We start from the raw sequence: 10755 nt of genomic DNA, 5'->3' as shown, positions 1-10755 counted from the left end.
AGCCGGGGCGGGCAGTTGAGCTTTCCGGCCCCCGCCAACACGGGCGGGCGGCGCGTGCGCATCCCCAACTGTCAGTCCCTTCGCGACGTTCCTCGCGGCAACATGTCTCCCGTGTGGATCGTGCTCGCTTTGCTCCCAATTCTCGGTAAGTTTATAACAAGAAAAGTGAAAATATTATGTGAATGTGACCGACGTGCTATTTGGCTGGTAGTGCATAAAACACTTGAGTGTTTTATTTATTTTAGTGTTCCGGTATGATGGTGAGGAAATATGTAGGTAATAGTGTTAGTGTGGTTGCGCTCGTGCGCATCTGATTATCATTAGTGCAGGATGTCCGGGCGCGTGGGAAAATTAATTTAAAAAGAGGAAATGAATGTTGCCATTCATTATGTTCGTTGTAAATACATTTTTACTAACATAAAAATTTATATTGTATACTTGAGTCTTTTAATTGAAAATACGAAAAAATCAAGAGAAAAATACGTTATATCCAAAAACTGTACGAGCACATATCCTCCATACCTAAGAGAAGAATAAATATGAAAGTATTAAAATAACTGGAACGCATATACCTTTCCAGTTGGGTAATTAAATCATAACAACCCCATAAAATTTAACATTCGACTTATACCGAAATAAACATTAAAAAAAACATAAAAACTTTGTAACATGTTGTATGTAAAATTTGATTACTTAGACGGAAGTCTTTATGGAGTAGTAAATTGAGTATTTAATGTACCTATCTTGTAACAGAATTATCTAAACGTAAATTGCTTCATGAATACGTCGTGAGATTCAGATTTCTCCCGTATTACTTTACTCTTTGGCAAGATTACGTCGTGAAGATGTCATTAAGTGATGCTCATCAAATTTGAGTCTCAGCAAACACGAGATACTAGCCAAAGAACGTTCATTTCATTCTTTGATATAGAAAATAAGTCTTTATTCTCATATACTTAAAGTTTAAGAATTAATGTAATGATTGTTAATGTCGCCGTAGGTATAGTGCATCTGCATACGGCTGTGAGAGGTTCAGCGTTGCAAGCCTAAGTTGCGCAACAGTAATGCACTTTCCATTTTCGACCGTAGGCCGCTAGGCGCAAGCTAACGCACGTCGCGATAATCGATTCCCAGTTTACATAAACAGTTTTCTGGCCGCTAGGCGCAAGCTAACGCACGTCGCGATAATCGATTCCCAGTTTACATAAACAGTTTTCTCACGACTCCTTTTCTGAGAGCCAGGGTGCCGTGACGGCCAGAGAACGAATGCGTTCCAAGGTTTCCGATGCGCAGTCAAAACAATGTGCAGCACACTACGCTAAAACAATATAAGTATATATATATAAATGTATATGTGCTTGTAGTTGTGTATTTTCGTAAGAGTAGCCCATTCTTTAAAAGTATAATACTATGTATTTTATTTCGTAAATCGTAAAGAAATACTTATTTAAAATCTTAGATAAATGATGAAATTAAAACTTTTAAAATTTTCGAAAGCTTGTAACGATTTCATACAAATGACATCGCAATCACTTGAGAGCTCTCAGATTAATCTTGCAAAGATTTTCAGTATAGTAGATTTTAGGCTCATAGTTTTACCATTAAGTACTTAATTGGTTAATCTCAGGGCTTCAGAAGTACCGTTGTTTAGTTTCCAAAAAAATTAAATTTAGATGTCGGGCTATTAATATCTTTACAAAGAGAATCTCGTCAACTAAAATGATTTCACATTTTAACGTCAATTTTGGTAGTAAGCCATTCTGTAAAACGATTGTACAATATATTCTCTAAACGTATCTTTAAACAAATATGTAAAAGTAAAACCAATAGTTTTCTACGTAATATGTCGAAACAATAACGAATTAGTTGTGTGGTCATCAAACCGTGAGAAACCTAGTTACGTGATTGGAAAAAGAAAGTGCCATTGAGTTTATTGCAACGTCCGTGAAATATGAGTGCGCAGTAACTATCAATTGTATTGACAGGCTTGTGTATGAATTGTTCTCGTAGACAACCTCAGCAGGCCTAGCATGCACGCCACGACAAAATTTTGTCGACCCCTTTTCTCGTATTATCTCTCTATGTCTACAGTAGCTAACATGCGTGCACGCGATACTCTTCTCGTTACGTCAAGAAGAGATAATCATTAAATTTTAGTGATCTGTGATATTTATCTCTACGGAAGCTAACATGACATCGTAATTTTGTCGAATTTTGTCGTTTTAGGAAGAGAAACTTCTCGTCTTCAATATTATCGACGAGAAAGACGATAAATAATAAATAAATAAAACCGGGTGCCTATTTTTTGTATACCATGGCGTTTCCCTATTATAATTATATAATTTCGGTATACGAAGAGCGGGAAATGCGAAAAGTCGAGTGAAGTGTGCCATATAATGACACAAAAAACGTATTTGCGCCCTGTTGCTTCTTATTCTAAATAATAATAATAATAATAATACTTTATTTTAGACCAAAGTATAAGTCCATATTGGGTTAGTACAACAAGACAAGACAACATTCAGAATAAAAAACAAAACAAAATTATATTAAAAAAATCAATAACTAAAAATAAAATTAAATAGAATAAAAGTAAAATCAATAATCAAAAAAAATAGAATTACAATTATCTAATGTGCGACAAGATATAAAGCACAACACGAGCATATTGTTTTACATATATAATTAAATTCATTTACTTACGCCGTTTTATTTTCCATATTAGTTTTTTAAATTAGATATACACTTTTTATCTTAGCCAAAAGGCCGAGAACATTTTTAAATAAAACATGTGTCACTCGTTTGAAATTGGTCAATAACCTTGTAAATTCAACTTTACGACATAAGAAATAAGAATGATATTCAGTTGTGATTATGGTTGATAATGTTTCTCTACTCGACAAGGCGAAGTCTTCGGAAGAGAATTTTGTCTCTCGTAGTGCGCATGTTAGGGTAATCGAGAAAATACTCGATGTAGACATTATCTTTCTCTCTCGTCAAGAGATATCTCGTTGTATGCATGCTAGGCCGGCAGGTCAACTGCCGGTTCGTCATAACAATGTATTATGTCATTGCACTGACATTATTTTCGAAATCATGACCTCGCACTCGTAATTTGAAATGAATGAATAAATTACCATAATGTATTTTTACTGGTGTTAATTACTATAATCTGTTGACATACATCAACTACTTAACTATGTCATTATCACTGATCCTAAATGTATGGGAGATCTATCACTTTTTTCATGAATTGAAATTAGGAAAAAAAAACTTTATTCATGGCCTTTGTTTTATAAACAATAAGTATCCGTTTCATTTTGTTTTTATATTTACATCTATTTAGGTTAAATTTGTTAAGATAAATTATAATGTGTAATCTACTTCTATGCGTACAAAAGCGTGGTTAACCCAAAAAGGAAGTAGTAAGTGGGTTATATTTATTTTACTTATATGCTGCAGGCTGGGCAATCAAGTATAGGGTCTAAGCTATTATAAGACAAATAATTCTAAAAAATATGTATTCCTTAACAATAAAAAAAAAAAACATAAGCATGTAAAACGTAATTACTAGTTCCGTATAACTTATTTTTACGAGCGGAAATGCTCATTACTTGTTCCAGTGTTATAACATGCAAAGAAATGTTACTAGTTTATACTAGTACATCGTAATTAAATTATTAATTTAATTTAACGCTTCAGTAAGTTTAACGGTTGTAAATAAAATCAAATAAAACTATTTTTGCCTGCGACTTCGTAGATTTGTTATTTATTTCTAGGTGTAATATAAGTAATACTTCTAGACGATGCAGCAACATTCTAGTTTTTTAGTTAGACACCTAGGATCACTATTGCGAACTTTACGTACTTCTGGAACAAACACACAGGTGGATACAAATTTAAAAATAAAATTTTGGATTCTATTGCTCTCCTAAAGATCCCTATTTTCCCTAAATATCTCTTATGTACATATGTCTATTGTTCCACAATTATTCATTTATTATGAGTATATATTAAATTTAGAATAATAAGAAATAAGTCAAAAATATACTCGTAAGCTTTTTGCATGAAGCTCTTCTCCATAATACGGGAAAGATCAGAAGTTAGAATCCAAGTCCCAAGATGTCACATTACTGTATACAGTAACAAACTAGTTCAAAAATAAATATACAAATATCTAAAAATGTAATGGTAGAATAAAAATTTAATTATAATATACCATAGAGAATTTGCATCATAGAGGCGGCGACCTTTCAACGAGGATCTCACCTTAGCATTACGCAACGCCGTACCCCACTCTGCACGCATGGGAACCTCGCTTAACCTCCGACTCGCCATGCCACATTCACCGGCCCATCTACGTGATGCAAGTAAATTGATTTGACCACGATTAACGTGCAAACATTTTTATGTCGATAGCCATAAATGATGCTTTAAAATATAATAATATTTTCTTAAGTTAATCGTTTATTTTATTTTTACTCATATCACGAAATGTTATTGAATGTAAGGCACGTATCCAATTAGATATAGCAATGATCTAGTATTCTTAAGTTCGTTCTTACACAAACAACTATGTAGCTGTTATTTAAGTAATTTCATTGACAAAGTGTCAGCACAAGAAACAGTAAGGCGACACAAGCCGTGAACCGTGTGAACACAGTATTGTGATAACAATTTAGCAACGATTGCTTCTGTTCTCCATCCACCGAAACCGCAAAATAGTCTATAACTATACTATATATACCTTTCCTTGAGTGTCTTAAAATACAGTTAAAGTTAAGTATTTTAGTAAGTTTTTGTACTTTTATTTCCTTAACAATTGAATTTTAGGAATATTTGAACTAAAATAAACTGAAACAGCTAGTAAACTGTTTTTGTGCTGAGTAAAGTCATTCTCAGATTTAAAAAAATAATTAAAATTTAATCTGTAACGTTGCTCTCCTGCCGGTTCGGGATAACACCCTGCTAAGATTAACCGTAGTGATCAGGTACTTACTATAATTACCGGGTTGATAGATGCATGTAATCCGAAATAATTTTTTGTCAAAATGCAAATAAAATACAATACTCCGAGCGGGAATAGAATATGTGACCATCATCTTGACATAACTTCCTCACAACTGAACTAGAGCAATTTTCGGCTTTGTATGTTTATTTAAATTTTTATTAAGTTTTCCAATTAAAAGAGAGTGTAATCAAATTGGTTTTCTAAATAAAGTAATAAAAGTAATTTCTGTTATACATTACAATTAATTGTGTTTAGACGCGTGTCGATAGTTATTTGCATTTATAAGCAATTATTCAATTTCGTTCATATTTATAGTATTTATTTGAATATTAATAAATTTATGTATTTCGTTTTATTGACTGAGGTAATGAATATCATTAACTTTCTATTAATAATTTGATTTCAATTACAAATATTTACGTACTGAAAGTCAAACAAAATTAAATACACTGAAACTAATTTAACTTACAATATAACAAACGATTATTAAAAAATATATTTATACCCATTGAACAGCATGTAACTGAAATAAGAATTTAAAAATAAACACTAAAATGAAATGATTGGTCAAAACATTAGTAAAAGGATGATTAACTATCAACTTCTTTTTTTTTTTAACAATTATAAAAATGTAGTCAATGTCAATAAAATCACATTACTTTATGTTGCATTGTAATCTACCATAAAATTAAAATATTCGAAGATTAAAATAAATTTATACAGTTAATGAGATTGTTAAATTATTCTGCTATTTGTGTATGTTTATAAAATAGTTGAGTAAACATCATGTACCTACATTTTGATCACGTAATCGACCTCAATGCAAGATGATGGTAACAGGCCATTTGACCTATGAGTTTTGTTTTTACCTTACATTCTATTTCACCAAAATATTTTGTTTGATAATAACGTTCGTGTACAATTTTGTGTTTTATATCTACTTTTTTAATGTCTAGCTGTGCCCGCGACTTTGTTCGTGTGGAATTTAACAAAAAAGTGATTGTTAAGTACGCAGACTAATAAAATATATACATTTCTAAAATAAAAGTAGCCTCAGTTACTTCGTTCTAGATCAGCTATCTGTCGGTGAAAGTCCCGTCGAAATCGGTCCAGCCGTTTCAGAGATTAGCCAAAACAGACAGACAGACAGACAGACAAAAATTGTAAAAAAAGTTATATTATATGTACCGTGTATACATCCATATACCTACACTTAGTAATAAGCGGTTATTATATTACAAATAGACACTTCAATTTTATTTGTTTGTATAGATAAAGTAAAGGTCAAATATTACGCGTCTTTTGTAAACGAATATTCCTAGTATTTGCAAATATATTTTATTTATAAACTATTCAAATACCTACATAGGTACTTGAATAGTTTATAAAAAGTATTAAGCTCTTTTAGCTCGTCATAATTCTCCATAGAATTTAACTTACTTCAAATATCTTTTTTTAATTTCTAAAAAGGAAACTGTTTATATTACCTAATTGTTGAATTTATTTTTCCAATTTTATTCAAGTGTATTTTAATGACTAACATAATATATATACATAATGTAGTAAATATATATAATACAATAAAATTACCATTTTTTAAGTAGTATTTCAATGAATTTTTGATTAATGAGGTTTATACTTCAATAAACAAGATATACTCAATATTTTTCTAAAATAATAAATTCATTTATTCACTTGGTTTAAAGCCTCTCAATAGTGCTAGAAGAAAAAATAAAAAATTATGTGGTGTCATGGAACACCAGGTAAGAACGAAGTTCCTTCGGATAGTATAGAAGCAACAAACACAATTTGAAAAAAAAATGTTGTATTTTATATACTATATTTTCTAGTTCTTGATTTTTTTATTTTGTTGATTGGTTTTTATTAAGTACATAAGTACTTAGGAAATTTAGTATTTTAGAATAATTAAAAAAAGATTAATAGTAATATTTTAGTTTTACAAACGTCATATTATACAGTCGTGTGACTGATATTACGTCACTTCCGTTATATGTTTTTCTTACGGTTTTAGTATCACATTTTTTTTAGTTCGGTCGCCCAGCCAAATGTTAAACCTGCCGTAAGGAACTTCGTTCCTATAACATATAGATGAAATTGAATTGTCAAATAATTGCTTACCAATATATTTCAGGCGGAGCTCAAAGATTCAACTGTAGGGGGCGGATTCTAGGAGCTTACTACGCCGATGCAAAATCCGGATGCAAGGCATTTCATGTCTGTGTAAGAGTCGCTGGAGGTGGTGTTAGAGACTTCAGGTTTTTCTGTCCCCCCGGTACATTGTTCCACCAAGAGGCCCAGACGTGCACCGACTGGGGTGACGACGACCCTCTCGCGTGTCCTGCAGATATCTACGATGGTCAGTTCGATCTCTACAAGATCGGCTCTGGTGAGCAAGCTTTGCAACTAACAATACTTACATAGTCTCGGAGCTTCTTACCAACTTTTTAGTAAAGTTGGCAGCAAGGTTTTCTAATGGAATTTTTAAATTTTGGCTAGGACTGTACCAAAAGGTATTAAGTTCTTTTAGATACTCTCAGGTAAAGTTTTATTATAATAGTTTTGATTAGAAAACAAGAGCTAGTAAAAATCTGAATACTTTGTATTCGCATACACGTAAGTAGGTATGCGAATGAAGGCTTATACGGCTTACAAAACAGTAGAAGAAATGAATCACAAATTTGAGCTAAATAACATAAAGCTTTTGTTGAATGCTTACGTGGTTGTGCTTATGCAATTTTAAAAAATTATAAACAATATTTGAAGTTCTATCATTTTTAAATTAATAATTTTAAATGTTAAATATATAATAAAATTTTCAATGTATAGGATATGATACGAAGAAGTTATCTTCTGGTAATCATGAAGAAGAGCCTGAATTTGGACTTCAAAAGGCAGAAACAGGCGACCGGCGCCTGTCGCAAAATTCAGATCTGAGGGCAGCACATTCGTCAGACTTCTTTACCGGACAACGGGATCGCGGACGTGATGAGCCGGTCTCCCAAACACAGTCACCGATATCAAAAGCACCCAGTCGCCAATCATTTAGAAGAGCTACCACATCGCGTACAACAACAACTTTGCATACAACGGCCCCACCACCACCGTCCCAACCGCCAACTCCAGCACAATATGATGTTACAAAAAGGAAACTTATTAGGAAACGTCCTGTTTATACACCTACACCACCTCCAACTACGCCAGTGCAAAACACTTTCCCACCAAAAACATTCTCAGAGCAACCACAAATTAATTACAACCATAATAGTCCTTCCCAAAATAGACCAAATCCCATAACAGTTAAGATTCCCGCGCAATATAAAGACGAATACGTTGAAGTTAGTAAAGTTGTTCCAAAACAACATAATAACAGGTACTACCCAAATAACCCATCTCCGACACCCTTTTCACAGGTAACGCAAACATCTAACAAGAAAGACAATCTTGTTGAATTATTCAACTACAACGATCAATCTACCCAAGAGTTAAATAAAAACAATGATAATCGACCTTTCAAAGTTAGAAATAGCTTTAACGTGCAAACAGATGTTCCCAAAGAACCTGATTATGCTCGAACTAGGAATTTTAACGGTAATAACAGAGTCACGTCAACGTCTACAGTTGATTATAATATTATTCGGGGTACCAGTACGCCAACATACAGAAACATTAATAGTATATCCTATGAAACGGAGAAAAATAATTTTGGACCATTTCCTGGGCCAAAACAAACCTATTTTCATAATCCCACAACGACGCCTTCTACTACCACTTATTATACCACTACCCGTGTTGATCTACCAGCAAATTTAAACACAGTTGCATATAATACAAATATTGGCTTTAATACACAATCTTCACATTACGCGGAAAGTATAGAAGATGATGGTCAATATCGACCACCTCAAGGTGAGGATGACGGCCAATATAGACCAGAATTATATGAACGTGATTCTGAACTGCTTTCAGGTGCACATTCCTTAAATATAGCGGCAAGTGGTAATAGATTACCAGAAGATCAAAAACAAAACAAAATACAGTCGCAAAACTCGTTTAGCAAAACGGCTGCACCTAGACCATTTAGACCCGCGCCAACGCCGGTCTCGTCTTCTTTACCACCAGTTACAGAATTTTACACGAGTACCGTAAGATTACAAACCGAACCGCCAACTCAACGAACCTTTGATTACTACCAAACATATACAACAACTTCTCGACCCTACGAAGCACCTTCTGTACCATCAAACACTTTTGCACCCCCCGTAAGAGCGACAACCTTATCAGTTCCCAAACCTACTGAAAATTACTATTCAAAGGAAACAGCGCCACCGACACAGCCTCCTTCGTTCAGCACATCTCGATCAACACGACCACCGCACTTCGCAAATCCTAGTAATAAAAAGGAAGATAATAGTTACGATTATGCCTACTACGATTCCGACCCAGGATTTTCAGAATATGATCACATAGAAGAGTTTGGAAGAACTAAGAGTAGGGTATAAAGTATACGTTAAATGTCTTCCACTGCCATTACTTTAGCTGCCTCTTTAGATTTTTTATATCTTTCCTTATTTTTGTCAATGATATACGATTAACGTGTAATTTAAAGCCAATTTTGCCGAATGATATTTTTTTTTAATTAAATTTTTAATCTTTAACAATCGGATAATACGTTTACTGGTTAAGTCCGTCTATATCTAAAGAGGCTTTTCGATTGTAATGTTTTATCTTAAATTATTTTGTGATATTGTTGTGGATGTATGTAATTTTTAGATTATAACTAATGTAAGATTTGCAATTAGTAATACAGGAATGTAGCTAAACTATCCTTAGGGATAAACAAATATTTATTTTGGATCTAATTATTTAGCTACCTTTGTGTGGTATCTAGACACTACAAGTGCCCGAAATTATATTCCAAAACATTTACTTTTGTAAAATAGTACATATATTTTCTTAATAAATATATTGTACCTATTTTTTACATATTTTTTCATGCAGTGGTAAGCATTTTTTTTTTAAGTACTATAAAGAAAAATACAGAAATTAATTTCCATAAGTTTCATATAAATTCCATACTTCATAAATATCATTAGTTTATGTTTTGCTTTTGCTTCTAAGTTCTACGAGACGTAGGTGTATGAAACTGCCAGTACTCTTATCTTACTCTTATTATCTCATTTTTTTTAAATATAATAAATAAATTAAAAAGTAAATTGTAAGATATTTTATTGTAAATAAAGTTTTTGTAAAATTATGGCCTTTGTTATTTACATGATTCTTTGTGCAATATTTATTTCAGACCTATAATTTACAGTTACAGATAAAAACTAACAACAGCACAAGCTCTTCTCACCTCTTTCTCTTGATCGACACTTTTACTCATTTACAAATGTACTTCTTAATGAAAATGATTGCAAAATCGAAACCGTCAAGTTTTCAAATAGTGCACCTGAAGAAAGATATTACCTATAATAGACCTTTCTATAACTATCAATCAAATCTCTTTATCAAATTCATGGAAGGTCAAGACTATTATTTATGAGAAAAGAATTCCATAACAAATTCCAAATATATCTGAAAAAGTACTCTTTGTTATATTATTTTTATTTATTATTTATTATAGTTAATAACACTAAGGTGTAGTTGATCGTTAAAGTATCTTAGGTAATATAAATTCACTAGTAGTATTAGGTAGTGTTATGTAAAAGATATAAGACGGCTGA

At 32.4% G+C, this 10755-nt stretch overlaps 1 protein-coding gene across 1 annotated transcript; it reads left to right on the top strand.

Moving 5' to 3' along the window:
• The first annotated feature begins 87 nt into the window (after nt 1-87).
• LOC123654603 (mucin-6-like) lies at nt 88-10240 on the top strand. The gene is made up of 3 exons (XM_045590500.1): nt 88-145; nt 7164-7418; nt 7859-10240. Exons 1-3 carry the CDS (start codon nt 103-105, stop codon nt 9529-9531), a joined length of 1971 nt encoding a protein of 656 aa, XP_045446456.1. The 5' UTR covers nt 88-102; the 3' UTR covers nt 9532-10240.
• Nucleotides 10241-10755: the final 515 nt, after the last annotated feature.

The sequence above is a fragment of the Melitaea cinxia genome, chromosome 6 (genome assembly GCF_905220565.1).
Source record: "Melitaea cinxia chromosome 6, ilMelCinx1.1, whole genome shotgun sequence".
NCBI classification, from domain to species: domain Eukaryota; kingdom Metazoa; phylum Arthropoda; class Insecta; order Lepidoptera; family Nymphalidae; genus Melitaea; species Melitaea cinxia.
The sequence above is the reverse complement of the archived record's forward strand: the minus strand, read 5'-3'. Positions and strand labels throughout refer to the sequence as shown.

Coding starts and splice junctions, on each gene's coding strand:
- LOC123654603 (XM_045590500.1), top strand. CDS start 103: ATGTCTCCCGTGTGGATCGTGCTCGCTTTGCTCCCAATTCTCG. Junction 146..7,163: donor CGCTTTGCTCCCAATTCTCG/GTAAGTTTATAA, acceptor AATATATTTCAG/GCGGAGCTCAAAGATTCAAC. Junction 7,419..7,858: donor TCTCTACAAGATCGGCTCTG/GTGAGCAAGCTT, acceptor TTCAATGTATAG/GATATGATACGAAGAAGTTA.